We start from the raw sequence: 15,129 nt of genomic DNA, 5'->3' as shown, positions 1-15,129 counted from the left end.
AGGAAGAAAAAGAAAAGAAAGCAGTAGACTGAAAAAAAAAGAGGCGAGACAAGACAAAAGGGTCGGTCGAGAAGCCATGACACAACTGATCTCGACGAACCTGGTCCTCCGCGTGTGCAGAGCATGGATCTACAAGTACTCGACATTGGCATCCTTAGAACCGCAGCCGGCCGCTTAGTGGATAATCGCCCAATCACCGTCTAGCTCGACCGACTCTCGATTTTCGCGCGCCTTTGCACAAGGAGGAACAACCCAACGCCATCGGTCTGGCTATTCTCTGCCACCACCCCCTCCTTCCGTGCTCCGACGATTGCGGCCAAGGGAAGCTGCAGAGAGTGCTGCAGACAGCTGCAGCAAGCCGAGCCCGGTCAGACTACGAGGCCACGGGCACAGGCAACGGAACGACGGGCGCCTTGCGCTCGAACATGGGAAGTTGGGTGGTTGAGGCTGACAAAACATGGGTGAGTCGTCGCTTTTCTCTGCTGTCGTGGGCCTCGAGCGGCTGTGAAACGAGGAGAGTGGAGGGGCGGGCTGTTCCCTTGTCTATTGGCGTATTTGGTGGTGTGCTTCGGGTCCGCTTCTGTGGACGGGAAGACAGACGAGGCCAGCCTTGCCTGGTGGTGATGCATTCGTACTCACACGCACACTCACACTCACACTTACGCCTACACTCGTCATCTTTACGTGATCTGAAAACTGACTTAGGACGACGATTCTGCCTCTTTAGCTCCGTCCCAGACGCTGCCCGAACATGCATCTGAACAGCTCAAGTTTTCCGCTACACCCGTCACGCGCCTAGTCGAAGAAGAGGAAGAAGACGACGGCTGGAACAGGACGCTCCGACCGGCAGCCCTCGAACTTCCGCCGGCCGGCCCGCGACTGGCACCGCTATCGCAGAGGATCGCCCATTCGCGCGAGTCCAGCGCGGAGAAACTCGTACAGCTGCAGTCAGCAGCAGCTGGCATCGCAGGTACTGCTTCTGTGCCATCGCCATCAGGTCTACACGCGCCGTCCCCCCGGACAGCCCTGAACGGGGTGATTGAACGCGTCGTTGATCCCAAGGCTGCAGCGTATGGCCACCACCGACAGACGTCGATCGTCCACGGCATACAGCACTCGCGGAATGGAAGTCATTCTAGCTCGACTTCCAGCCCTCTCAGCCCACAGATGATAGCAGCCGCTGGTGCCGCTCTAGTTGCCGAACGATCGGAAATGCAGCCTTCTGCTATGCGTCTTGAAGGAGACGTGTCGGTGCCGGCAGCGGCCATTTCTCCGTCGCCGAGCGTGACGTCGACGTCGCGTCCCCCGACAGCGATGTCGGGCACGACGGCGGTCTCGGTACCCATGTCTGCGTCAGGAAGTGGAGGTGGAAATGGGGGTGGGAGCGGGACCGGAACCGGAACCGGAACAGCCGGTGGAGGCGGCGGACTTGGCGCCGGCCCTGGTCCCGTGGTCCCAGAGAGAACGTCATCTGTGGCGGATGGCGGGACGCCCAGCCATGCTCCAGCGCAACGGAAACTCGAGCGTATGCACAGCGGAAAGTACCGCCATGAGCATTCGCACCATCATTCGCACTCACGCCACCACAAGGACGACCAAAAGACGGTGGGCGAATATGCGCTCCACGTGCTCTTCACCTCTGTGAGTGACGGGCGAGAGGCAGGCGGCGGCCAGAGCAACTGGACGGGGAATGTGAGCTGACCGTGGACTGTTGTTGCAGTTTATCGCGATTGCGGAAGAGAAGCTGAGCGAGTGCGTGTCGTCTCCCTTTGAGTCGGAGCCGCACGTGGAGCAGATCTGCGGGCCCGGAGTCGATGCGGCGTTTGATCACCACCTCGCAGCACTTGGGCACATTGCCAAGCAGAAGCCCAAGCCGCTGATCGACTCGATGATGCTGTGGCGCAAGAACAAGAGCGATGCGGCCAACGAGGCACGAGCACAGCTGCAGCAGGCGCGAGCACAGATGGGGCCGACGCCGCTGCAGCGACGCAACACGGAGCCGCTGCAGATGCTGTCAGCCAACGGAGCGCTAGACAGCGGAGGGCTAGGCTCGACGACGCTGGCGGTGAAGCAGGAGGTAGTGGCCCAAGCGGAGCGGTGCTCGACGGTGTCGATCTACGTGCTGTGCCGGGTGCTGTTGGAGGTGATCACACAGAGCAGCCTGGCATCGATCACGCCGGAGATGGAAGACAAGTTGGAGGCGATCATCTTTGGGCAGCTGAAGATGGCGGACGCGGAGCAGCTGATGATGTCGCCGCTGCGCAAGGCGAATTGGAACCTGTTTGCGGAGCTGCTGGGGGCGATGAGCGAGATCAGCTTTACGTCGGTGACGGGCCGGTTCATCAACGACTTTGAGCGGGCGGTGCAGGAGACGAACGCGCGCAGTCCGGTGCTGGCGAGCCGCAGCGACGCGGAGGACCGGATGGAGCTGGTGCTGAGCGGGATGAAGCATGTGCGGCTCAAGCTGGCGCCGGCAGAGGCGTGGGATCAGTCGTGCGATTTCATGGTGGCTCTGGGTCGGCTCTTCAGCCGTTGTCACGGGCAGAAGGTCAAGGCAGCGTTCTGCTACATTTTGGACCAGCTGATGCTGCCGGTGGCGGCGCGGGCGAGCAACAGCGACTTCACGCGGCCAAAATGGGGCGAGGTGCTGAGCACGATTGGGCCGCGGCTGGCGCAGATGTACATGAAGCCACGGCACTGGTCGGGAGCGTTTCCGCTGACGGCGACGATGTTGTGCGCGTCGCCACCGGAAAGCTTCAGTACGCAGTGGCTGCAGCTGGTGTATCCGCTGCAAGCGCGGCTGAAGGACCGGGTTTCGAAGCCGCTGTGCCTGCAGGTGCTATCGCGGCTGGTGTGGACGTATCTGTACCGGACGACGGACAGCCAGGCGAGCACGGTGCGGAAGCTAGAGGAGGTGCTGAAGCTGGTGCTGCCGAACACGAAGCGACCGATCGTGGCGGCAGAATGGTCGGTGGTGGAGCCGCTGATCCAGATCATTCGGCTGATCGGGTTCAAGCACCCGGACTACTGCTTCAAGTCGATCATCTTCCCACTAGTGAACGCGGAGCTGTACGGGTCGTCGCCGGGACGCGAGGTGCGGGTCGAGCAGCTGGAGCCGGACAAGATCGTGGTGGGCATCCGGGCCTTTCTAGCAGTGGTAGGCGACCTGGAACGCGGCGAGAAGGGACGGCCGCCATTTCCGCAGACCTACGGGGGTCCGCCGACGATGTCGGGCGATGGGTATGGCGATGGTGACGCAGGAAGTGGCAGTGGCAGTGGCAGCAACAACGAGGACGACGCGTTGGGGCGGCCGATCGCGATGGCAGCGCTGAGTGACAGCGTGCGCGAGCACTGCGTCCGGTTCTGCGAGATTCTGGGCCGGATAGCGATCCTCTGCGACGGGCTGTTTGGTGGTCAGGCGGCACTGGACGAGAAGCACGGGGCGACGAGCACGAATGCGGGGCCGAAGACGCCGGGGCCGACGGAGACGACGTTCAACTTTACGCGGCGCGAGGAGCAGCACGCAAACGCGCTGGAGCAGCAGAAGGCGGCGTTCTACGAGCTGCTGCACGTGGCGGTGCAGGCACTGCCGCGCTGTCTGTCGGCGGCAGAGATGCCATTCCGCGGGCTGGTCAAGCTGCTCTGCACGGGAACGGCACACACAGAGGCGCAGATTGCCGAGGCATCGGCACAATCGCTGCGGGCGATTGCACGGCAGCAGTCACACGCACGGCAGGTGACGACGAGCTTCTCACGCTTCATCTTCACATTCGACAGCCAGTACGTCCCGGTATCGGACTCGGGGATGCTGGGGGCCGAGCAGATCGAGACGACGGTGCGGCTATACGTGGAACTGCTGCAGATCTGGATCGAGGAGATCCGGCGGCGGGTCGAGGTCGAGGAGGCCGACGTGGCCGGCATCTTGGCCGAGGCTGACCAGGTGGAAGCGCACGGGCTCTTCTTCCTGTGTTCGCAGTCGCGACGAGTGCGACGCCAGGCGATCACGGTACTGCGACTGAAGGACGAGTTCGCGACAGCGCTGAATCGCAGAGCTCGGACGGACGAGCAGCAGCAGCAGCAGCAGCAGCCGCGTGTGATTGAGGTGCTGGAGAAGGAGGCAGCGGCGATCATGGATCTGAACGATGAGTTTCTGACGGTGGCCGAGCGCAGTCGGCTGCAGCGGGGGCTGAAGAACGGCGGGCGTCATGGGGCGGTGCTGGAGCTGTGCACGAGCGACCTGTCGTACGATGCGACGCTGTGGTTCAAGCTGTTCCCAAACCTAGTTCGTGTTGTCAGCGACCGGTGTCCGGCTGCGGTGACTGTGGCACGTGACCTGGTGTGTGGCCGGATCCTGGAGATGTACAAGGCCGTGACGATCATCTCGGAGCCTCACCGCGGCCTGTTTTCCGGAATCGAGCAGCAGCAACAGCAGCAACAGCAACAGCAGAACGGGCGGAACAACAGCCTGGCCAACAACAATAGCTACAACGGGTACAGCCAGCAGCCGGCAGCGCTACAGCTGCCAGAAAACCCAGAGCAGCTGGTAGAGCAGTGGCGGCTGTTTCTGATGTTTGCATGCACGACGCTGTCGGAGCCGGGAAGCGGTCATCCGGGCGAGAGCGTGGACGAGCAGACGCAGAGCACGGACGAGCATCCGACCACGACGCAGACGCAGACGCAGACCGAGAAGATTGTCAAGATTGGGTCGGCACGCATGCTGTTCAAGTATCTGAATCCGCTGCTGTCGGCCACGTCGACGTCGGTGCGCGAGTCGGTGGTGGCGGGCATGGCTTCGATCAATGCACATAGCTACCGGACGCTGCTGCAGGAGCTTCAGGGTCATGTGTCGCGCTGCAACGACGAGGCGCGGGCACGCATTCACCAGCGGACGCACAGTGGCCCCAAGCGTAACCGCAAGATGGATCTGCTGCGCACAGAGATCACGCACGTGTACCGGCTGACGGCACACTTTTTGCAGGAGCCGTTTGTGTACGGCGACGACTGGGTGTTGGGTAACCTGGTGACGTACACGCGCGACATCAAGCTTTTTCTCAACGACGGCGCCGTCCAGCTGGACATGGAGTTTCAACGTCTGCGCCGCCATTACTGTGGCCTGATGGAGGAGCTGTACCGGGGCATCAGCCGGTCACGTGATCCGTCGCGCTGGATGACGTTTGAGGCGCGCAAGTCGGCCTTTTCGCTGATGGAGGACTGGTGCGGCTTCTCGCCGCAAGTAGGCGGAAATGGCGGAAACAACAATGCGCGCAGCCGTATGGCCCTCTCGGCCGAGCCCGAGCGCAGCACACGGACGGCGGCGATGGAGATTGAGAAGCGCCACCTGCGGACGGCCGCGCTGAGCGCCATGGCCGCGCTGTGTGGCGGACCGATCGGCGTGACGCTCGCCAGCGGAGCGACGCTGCAGTTTGACGTGCGGCGCATGTTTGCCTGGATCGAAGGCATCTTTGCGTCAGGCAATGACCGGATGCGCGCTATCGGCCGCACGGCTCTGCAGAACCTGATCGTGCACAACAAGGAGCACGCCTTTCTGCTGGAACACAGCATCGGACGCTGCTATGCGACCGAGCTGCCACGCGTTCTCGAGAGCTACTTTGAAGTCGTGACCCAGGTCCTGCTCGACCACGCCGACTACCCGACGCCGTTCTGGCGCCTGCTCGGCCTCTGTCTCTTCATGCTGGGCAACGAGCAGAGCGAGGTGCGGTCGCGGTCGGTTCTGTTGCTGCGGGCGCTAGACGTGCGGCATCGCCAGCGAGAGAGGGAGAAAGCCCAGAACCAGAGCCAGAGCCAAAGCCAGAGCCAGAGCCAGAGCCAGAACCAGAACCAGAACCAGAACCAGCTGCAGCTGAACCAGCTTGGTCAGACGCTTAGTCAGCAAACACAAGCTCCAGCTAAGCTGCAGGACTTTGACATCAGCGTGGCCGACAAGACCAAGGCGGTCTACAAATTAGCCCAGTACAAGATCTCGGAGCGCGTGTCCAAGCAGCACACGGACCTGGCCTTTTACATCTTCTCCGAGTTCACGGCCTACTTCAAGGAGCTGCAGCCGGCCGCCCAGCGCAACGTCGTGGCCGTCATCCTGCCGTGGGTGCAGGCAGTCGAGCTCAAGGTCGAGCCGGGCGGTGGCCCGACAGCCGAGTCGTACGTGCTTCTGGCCAACCTGCTGGAGATGACAATCAAGAGCAGCGGCGCGCTGCACAACGAGATCCAGGCCCTGTGGCAGGCCCTGGCCACGGGACCACACCCGGGCAACGTGCGGCTGATTCTCGACTTTATCATAGCCCTCTGTCTAGAGCGTCGCGAGCAGAGCTTTGTCGAGTACGCGAAGCAGGTGGTGGTCTTTCTGGCCAGCACCAGCAGCAAGGTGGTCGACTTTCTGCTGATGCAGATCACGCCTACCGCCATGGTGCCGAGCGAGAATAGCAGTGAGGCGGCCAGGCCGGGGGACGGGACGACGACGACGACGGCGACGACGATAACGACGATAACGACGATGACGACAACGTCGGTGCCACCCCTCGCGCAACAGATGTTCCCCTACTGCGCGGACCTGAACGAGGCGCTGCCGGTCGGCACGAAGCAGGCGGGCTTCTCGCTCGGACAGCTGTCACTGATCCTGCTGGTTGACTTGATGGTGTCACCAGTGCGGCTGGCGGCCGACCAGGTGCCGGTGCTGCTGCAGGTCGTCACGGTGCTGTGGGACCACTACACGCCGTTAGTGCAGGAGCAGGCGCGCGAGATGCTCGTGCACCTAGTGCACGAGCTGGTCATCTCGGGCATCGACGACAAGGAGACGAGCGCGGCCGACGGCGACGAGAGCGGGGCGGCCACAGCCTTTGAGGATCTCGTCGAGCGAGTCCGGCGCCATGACCGGTCTGTCGTGTGGGCCTATGAAGACAGCAACGGCAAAGGCAGCAGCAGCAGCAACGGCGGCAGCGAAGGAGAGGGCGTGGCCGATGTCGGCACCGAGGTCGGCAGCAGCAAGGTGCCGGCCAGCATGGAGCGGCTGACAGGCGAGATGGTGCAGACGTTTGAGACGGCCTTTCCCGGGATCAAGGAGCAGTGGGCGCGGCTGTCGCTGACGTGGGCGACGTCGTGTCCGGTGCGCCATCTGGCCTGCCGGTCCTTCCAGATCTTCCGCTGCATCTTGACGTCGCTGGACCAGTGCATGCTGGCCGAGATGCTGGCGCGGCTATCCAACACGATCGCGGATGAGGACGGGGAGATCCGGACGTTTTCGATGGAGATTTTGACGACGCTCAAGACGCTGATTGTCAAGCTGGACGGCGACCGGCTGCTGGCCTTTCCGCAGCTCTTCTGGACCATGTGCGCCTGTCTGGAATCGATCAACGAGGGCGAGTTTGTCGAGGCGGTCGAGATGCTGGACGGCTTTCTGGGCAAGCTGGACCTGCAGTCGGCGGCCGTGCGCCAGCGACTGCTGGACGGCCAGCCAGCTCGATGGGACGGCGCCTTCGAGGGCCTGCAGCCGCTACTGTACAAGGGCCTGCGGTCGTCGCGCTGTCTGGACGCGACGCTGCGGGCGCTCGGCCGCGTGGTGCAGCTGCCGAGCGACGCGCTGGTCGGCGATGACGACCGGCTTTTCCTAGCCCTGGTGGCGAGCCTGCCGCGAATGTTGGAGGAGCAAGAGTCCGAGAGGGGCGGCGAGTCCGAGAACATGGCGTACACGCGCACGCTGCTGGCTCAGGCGACGGCCCAGGGCCACGGACAGATCGCGGCCGTGCTGGAGACGTACCTGCAGTCGGCCCACGGCGACGAGACAGAGTTTGCGGCGCAGATGTTTGCGGCCCTGCACGGCGACCAGTTTTTGCCACGACTCGACTTTGCACTGATCTCGATGTTGATGGGAATGCTGACTAATAGTCGACCCTGGGTTCGGCTCAAGACGATGCGGCTGCTCTGCGTCTTCATCCCGCGCACCGACATGCGGCAGCCCGAGATTGCTGGCCACGGATCCGATCTGCTGTCGCCGCTGCTGCGGCTGCTGCCCACCGAATACTGCATGGAGGCGCTGCAGGTGCTGGATAACATCATGACCATGTCGGGCTCGTCCATGGACAAGCACCACATCCGGATGAGCATGACGCGGTCGACGTCACGGGCCATCCGCAAGCAGTACGAGCGCACACAGAGCCTGTTTGGCATCCCGGAGGAATCGGGCTGGGCCATCCCAATGCCAGCCCGCAAGACCGACGCCACGCGCGCCAACATCCGCCGCGTCTTTTACAGCTGTGGAGAGCTGAGCGGTGGGACTGGCGACGGCAGAAACGGCAGCAGAAACGACAGCAGCAGCAACATCAACAACAACAACGACAACAACAACAACAAGCCGATCCTCGGCGACCAGCCAACCGATTCCACGCCGCCGGTCGAGTTCCACGCCGAGGACTATGGCTTTGCGTCGATGGAGCGCAACGACGCGATGCTGTCGGACGAGACAGGCCTTCGCAGCGACGGGGTGGGCAGAAACATGCATATCCACATGAGTGCTGCCGGAGGTGACCTGGTGACGAAGCTAGACAGTCTGGACGACTTCTTCGACGACGACAACAGTGGCGGGCGGCTTCTGATGGTTGGCGGCAGCGGTGCTTCGGGCGCGCAGCTGTACGACGAGATCGTGCCGTTGCTGCACCAGGCATCGGCCAATCCGGCCATGACGACTCATCTGCACAACCAGGCCTTTGCCGATCGGCCGCCCGGATCGCGAGATGGTGGCAGCATGGCGACGAGCACGCCCAACAGCGTCGGTGCCAACATGATGACGCCGGCTGCCTTCAGTCCCGGCTCGACGCTGCGTCTTAGCCCCGGCTCGACCGGCTCAAGCATGACACGACCAGCTTTGCACATGCGCTCGGTCACATCGCCATCGGCGCCTTCGGCTGCTGCTGCGTACATGCGCGACCTTGTGTCGGACGACGAGCCCGACGAGGTTGTCTTTTCGGACGGCGAGGACGACCGGTCGTGGGTCGGCAGTCTGGGCGGGGGTCCGGGGCGAGGACTGGCCGGAAACAGCGCCTTGCCGGTCAGCATTGTGGCCAGCAACACGACCACCCCCAGCGAGGGTTCTTTCTTCTTCGAGACCATGATTCGGCCGCTGGCCCAGAGCACTCGGTCGCGCATGCGAAGACTGACGGGCAGCCGGTCGCGCGATGAGCGAGCCGCCATCGATCTTGGATTGGGCGGCGGCAACAATGCGAACACCAACATGAACACGGCCTCTGTCCCCATGGGCGTCACCAGCAGCGCGCCCGGTGCTCCCGGCGTGCCGGCGCTGCCAGCAATGCCTAGCATGGGCAGCTTGCCGGGGACGCCACAGCCCAAGGTGCCGAATGCGTATCTGACAAAGGGGCCGTCGAGCGATATGTTGTAGTGGAGTGTGGGTGGTGTATTACCAGTCCGTGTCTATACGTTGCAGTGCATTTCGAGATGAGCATGTCATGACAGTACGAAGAATGGCTGAAGGCGCACAAAGGGACTGTTTTCATTCTGTTGTGCTTCCTGTTCTGTGATAGTATGCTGGGAGTCTGGAGTTGGGTGGATTGTTTTGGTGGTATTGAATGAGTGAGTGATGTGTGTGTGTGTGTGTGTGTGTGTGTGTGTGCATGTCTGACTGTGCCACTGTGCCACTGTGACTGACTGTATCTTGGATTGATCCCCATCTGGCCATCGTCCTCACGGTAGACTCTCCACTATCCGGAGCTCTGCCTCGAGGCTCGATCCCGTCGTCGCCCACTGCCGCAGCCGCCCAGCCACTCTGCTGCGCAGCCTGCCCATGTCGTCCCGCCGGGTCGTCGTCCTCGTCGCCGTCCCTTCCGTTGCCGCCACCCGCGCCACAATATCCGGACACGTGTCAGCCACGGCCAGCACCACCAGACAGGCCAGACAGCTCTGGCACTGCGACCAGAGATACGGCGACCGACGGCCCAACAGCGGCAGCACATGGCGCAGATACGCCACGCACGAGTCCACGCACACGACACACTTGTCCAGCACGGCCAGCGGGATTTGTTGTTGTTGTTGTTGTTGTTGTTGTTGTTGGTGGCCTGCAACGCCCAGCACAAACGGCCGGTGGATGAGATGCCGCGCCTCGTAGTAGCGTGCTCGCAGGACGCTCACCCGCTCATGCAGCGCCATCTCGGCCGCCATCGTTGCCGGACAGCAGCCGTCGCGGTGTTCCGGATCGTCTTCGCCCTCGGCATCCTCCTCGTCATCTCCACCGTCCGGTTTGTCCGCCTCATCGTCGCTGTCGTCGTCCTCCAACAACTTCGCCTGCAGCGGCGGCCGCAGATGCTCCGGAATGCTGTTGTGCCACGCCTCCAGTTGTCGGTTCAGCTCCGTGCTGATGGGCAGGATCTTGTTGAGCTGGCTGATGTCGTCAAGCCCGCCCATCGGACTCGGCTCGTGCTGCCCGCTCCATCCTGCTCGTCCGCTGGCAGCCGCACTGCTGCTGCCGTCGTCCTGTCCGCCCGTCTCGCCTTCCTCCTCGACTGCAAAGTACAGCAGGCTGTGGATCCGGTTCAGCAGCCGACGCACCGACGTCTCCGCCACAAACGTGATCATCACGTCGCTCTCGCCCGTGTCCGTGTAGTTGGGCAGCGGCAACTCGTCCGCCAGCGGCTCCACTCCGCTGCGCAGCAGCACAAATTCCGCCATCCGGTCACTATCCTGTCAGCCCGAGACTATCCCGTCGTCTGTCTATGTCTGGCTTGCTTACCTCTCCAGCATGAAACACACCCAGAACACCCGAATCAGCTTCTCGTCCGATTCTGGTGCTGACCCGTCGCGCTGCCGTCTGTGTCCAACTGTCAGCAATGTGCCTGGAAAGGTGATACGCCACTCCCGCGACTCACCCGTTGAAGATGTGCAGGAAGAACCGGCTGGCCAGATAAGTCAGCCGCGCGTTGTGCAGCGGACGTCCCATGTGTGAAAAGTATGCTGCTGCCAGCAGGAGGGCCTGACATGTCTTGAGCGACGTTGGCGGCCCCAGCGTCCACACGGCGTGGTGCATGATGATGCCGAGAGCCGGCTGGAAGAGTGCCTGCGCGAGTCGGTCCCGGTCCGTCTGTCGGGTGCCGGAGACCGGTGTTGAAGGAGCGGAGACAGCAGTCTCTGCCGCTGCCGCTGCTGCTGCCGCCACCCGGCTGTCCTGCCTGGGTGCCAGACATCCCAGCGCCCAGACGCAGAGGCAGATGGCCTTTTCGATGGACCCGCCACCGGCTGCCCCTGTGTCTGGTTCAAAGGCCTGGGCAGCCTGCGCGGCCCAGACGCCAAACTCGCTGCGTCGGAACAGCGGCGCCGCCGGATGCACCATCATAAAGTAGTTCTCCGAGAGCCAGTCCAGCAGAGACGGGTCGTCATTCAAGGCATTTAGAACGACGGGTGGCAGCCAGAGAAGGTGTTGCTGTTGCTGTTGTAGTTGCTGCTGCTGCCGCTGTTGCTGTCGGACGACATCCAAGCCAGTCGGCAGTGGCTGAGCCCTTTCAATCTCATAAAAGTACGTTCTCGGGAAGCCGAAGCGCGGTGAAGCCAGGGGCGTCGCCACTGGAACTGGAGCACGATGTCCAGTGCTTCGGCCACGTGCACTGGTGCTCCTGCTGCCGCTTCCACTGCCTCGGCTGCCTCGTCCCCGCAGTCGGGCCTGGCTCGTATCGCCGCGTCGGTCGGCGATGTTGCTGAGCGCCTGCTGCACCACTGCCAGCGACAGCAGCGTGTTGGGCGCCGTCGTGTGGTCGATCGGAATCAGGAACTGCACATGGTCGTGGGCCGGCACCGGCTCTTGGGCTTGGGCCTGGGCCTGGGCCTGACGTGCATACGACGCCGCCTCGGTCGAGTTCAGGTACGGCACACTAGTGCCATAGGGCAATGCGACATGGCCGCCAGAAACAGTCCCTGGAGCCCCTGCAAACTCGCGCAGCCGCTGGTTCTGCTCCTCGAGAAGGGCCTCGATCCGGCCTAGTCGCTCGGCAAGGGCCTCATTGGAAGACGCAGACGGCAGGTCGCCACCAAGGCTGACGCACATCAGCGTACATCGGTCCGCAACAGAAACCCCAGATGAAAAAGAAAAGGGACTCACCGGTCCGTCGCAAGGTCCTGGTAGTGACAGTCGGCATTCGACTCTCTGCAGGTCGAACACGGCCGCTCGCCGTCGCACCGACGTTTCCGATGACGGCAGAAATCGCATGCCACGATGGCACCTAAAAGACCGGGGCCGAGGGCGCAACAGTCAGCGCACTGCATAGGGGGGTTCGGGATGGGCACGCACGCTTTCTCGTATACATCGCAACGGCCAGAAGAGGCAAAGAAGTGTGAGAAAATTCTGCTCCCCAGCCGAGTTTCGAGAAGGATAAGGGGCTTCCTGTCGTCCGTTCTTTCCTCTTTTTCGTTCCTTCCTCTTTTGCTCCTTCGCCCTCTTGTTTTCTCTCTTTCTTTCTCTATTTCTTTCCGTCCCTCCTTCCTTTTATGGTGTACCCTCTCTGTGATGGCCGACTTTTGCTTCTTGTTCTTCAACTTGTCCTTCAGCCGGACGTTCTGGGCTTTAATATCTGTCAACAACTCAAGCACTATCGCCGCAAATGCAACCGCCCACCGATCCATCTGGCTTTAGCGCCAGGACCGCCACGATAACGGAGAAGGCTCTTAAACCATCCTTCTGCGAGCTTCTCCCAGACACTGGTCCGTGAGGCCGCCGTCGATGAAAGCACTTACACCTATGGGAGCCTCGTTTCACGTGTACGCAAGCACACGGATGCCTGCATGGGGCGACGAGACGACGCAGCAATGGGCCGGCGAGCCAATGAGGCGGCGATACAACGAGACGACTACCCGGCGGAGCCTTCTGCAAGGTCGGATGGGCTGATGGACTGGAGCCGTGCGAAAGGAGGCGAGAGATCTGGTCGGCTGCAACCCAGCATATGGCCAGTGTCAGGTTCTACGCAGGAGATCGTGTTGCCACAGACGCCGGGATATATTCCTGCCTCGGCTCGCGTGGCCCCTGGGCAGGCCGGCCAGAGATGGCGAAGTTCGCGACATACCCACGAACCCGCGAAGAGTCGACGAGGTCCATATCACGTGACCCGCTGCATGGCCGGAAGGCTGTCGTTGGCCGTTTTCTGGCGGTCATGGCGGATGGGCCGGTAGGCCGCGAGCCTATCGACGCCAACAGGCCCCAGCGCCGGCTGCCAATCCATCTCGCCAGGCCAGCGCCAGATACAGCCTGGCTTCGTCGTCTAGAATTCCAAATTGCCAGATTACCCAGCTAATCCCTGCTTTTGCCATTTGGCCACGACAGCACGACGGACTAACCGAACGCGCGCAGAGCGTTCCTGGCTAGCTGCCTCTGCGGCCTGAAGCAACAGCCCGAAGTACGTGCGCAAGAGAGCGGCGAGCAGTGCTACGATTGGGCCCTGTCACCGTGTCGAACAGGGTCCGAAGAGCCCGGGGGGGTAGAACTGCACCGGGTTATGCATCTTTTCAGAGTTTTCAGCTCTTCTACTCCGTTCTCGTCCGTGCCTCTAGTTAGCGTCGCCAGCTTCCTCGAGCCGAGCATTCCCGTCTAGGTTGCCGCCAAGTGAAGGCCGTCTGAATGCCTCAATACGGCTAGTCAATCGACCTTCTAGCGTGCTTCTGTCGTCACCTCCGCTCTGCTGCTCCTTAGCAGTCGGCCAGTTCGCTACTATCTAACCGCGCTGGCTCCAGAGTACCCCATATGCTCTGCCACGCTGGGGCCCAGCTCAACGCGCCGAAAGCTCGCGAACGGGCGAGAGCCCCAGCTTTACGACTATTAGGCTAGGTATCCCCGCCAAACTCTCCACTAGCAACGAAGAAGGGGAAAAACCAGAAACTTTCTCCAGGTTCCGATTGACATCATCGTGATGAGGTGGGCATGAGACGTGGTTGCCGTCCGGGGCTGAGGAGAGGCTCACCCCTTCCCCTTTTTCCTAAATGCCGATGCAAAAGCCGGCCATCCAAGTGGTGACAGGTCACAGCATACGCAATTGAGCCGTGTCTCGGTCGAAGCACGGAGTACGGAGCACGGAGTACAACCACACAGTTTGGCACAGAGCGGTCAGCAATGCCTAGCTGACACCACCTGCATAAATACAAGTACTATGTATATATACGCCGCCTCCCTGTGCCCCCTCGCCCCCTCGCCCCCTTCTGCCTCGCCAAGGTCACTTTCCACGGACTTCTGCCTCTGCCTATCGATTTAACTGGCCTCTCAGCATTTCAGGACTTGGGTCCGGTTGACTTCGTCCGCTCTACACACAGAAAAAGAAAAGTCCAGGCCCCTTTGAATGATCCACGCCTCCACCCACACCGAGCATGTGTTGTTGGAACAGATGACAACGGGGTTGGTGAGAAAGCGTGATGGTCGCCGAAGAGCTAGTCCTCCCAACCGTGCAAGATCATTAGCGCTACTTAGCACTGTTCACTCATTCACAGAACAATAACGACAGCCTTTGGCTGACTCGTCGTGTGCTCTAGACAAGTCCTGCTCTCCGTCACGCTTCAAAGAGCTGCTCGGACCACATCGTTGCAAGAGATAAGAGTTTCTGAAGCTTTGCCGCAGCCCGAGGTTGCAACGCGGCCAAGCATGCACCCAAAGCACAGCCAAAAAAAATATCAGCACAATGCAACGGCTGGTTGGCGCTAGTACAAACAATGCGATGCTGCTGAGCCAAGTCCTCGTAAAAACCGAGCATAGCACACACGGGCCGAATTATAGAGTCCCCCAAAATGACAGGTCCCGAAAATGCCAAGCAATCCCGGAACCCGGCACCGTATACGCAGATGGCGCAGAACCTCCTTTTCTCGAATCCTGTCCAAGGACAACCTCTTTCCAAGTTCGCTGTGACTGCCAAGGACGGATGTAGGCCAATGAGCAAGTCGGACTTATCTCAGCGGCGTTGTACTCCACGTGACAATCTAGAGCAACAAAGACGGCAGGACGTCAAGTTTCTATCGTATGTGACAGGGGAACGGCACTGGCGCTAATGACCACCGAAACCCGCACTATTGCCAAATCGCTCGACTCTGTTTTTTCGGCTGGACAAGAGTCTCTTCCACCTTCATCCTCCTTCTCCAAGCCCCGAGAGA

The 15,129-nt window shown here is 61.6% G+C and overlaps 2 protein-coding genes across 2 annotated transcripts; one reads left to right on the top strand and one right to left on the bottom strand.

Annotated features, from left to right (window-relative positions):
• Positions 1-76: 76 nt before the first annotated feature.
• CMQ_4864 (cell morphogenesis protein) lies at positions 77-9,403 on the top strand (the record flags this gene model as incomplete). The annotated part of the gene is made up of 4 exons (XM_014313020.1): positions 77-112; positions 243-461; positions 706-1,641; positions 1,721-9,403. The coding sequence occupies 4 exons, from the start codon at positions 77-79 to the stop codon at positions 9,401-9,403; spliced, it is 8,874 nt and encodes a 2,957-aa protein (XP_014168495.1).
• A 302-nt stretch (positions 9,404-9,705) lies between these two features.
• On the bottom strand, positions 9,706-12,052 carry CMQ_4779 (c6 zinc finger domain containing protein; the record flags this gene model as incomplete). Its single annotated transcript, XM_014312935.1, has 4 exons — positions 9,706-10,693; positions 10,748-10,825; positions 10,884-11,356; positions 11,480-12,052. The coding sequence occupies 4 exons, from the start codon at positions 12,050-12,052 to the stop codon at positions 9,706-9,708; spliced, it is 2,112 nt and encodes a 703-aa protein (XP_014168410.1).
• Positions 12,053-15,129: the final 3,077 nt, after the last annotated feature.

This window comes from Grosmannia clavigera, assembly GCF_000143105.1.
Source record: "Grosmannia clavigera kw1407 unplaced genomic scaffold GCSC_97, whole genome shotgun sequence".
Lineage (NCBI taxonomy): Eukaryota > Fungi > Ascomycota > Sordariomycetes > Ophiostomatales > Ophiostomataceae > Leptographium > Leptographium clavigerum.
The sequence above is the reverse complement of the archived record's forward strand: the minus strand, read 5'-3'. Positions and strand labels throughout refer to the sequence as shown.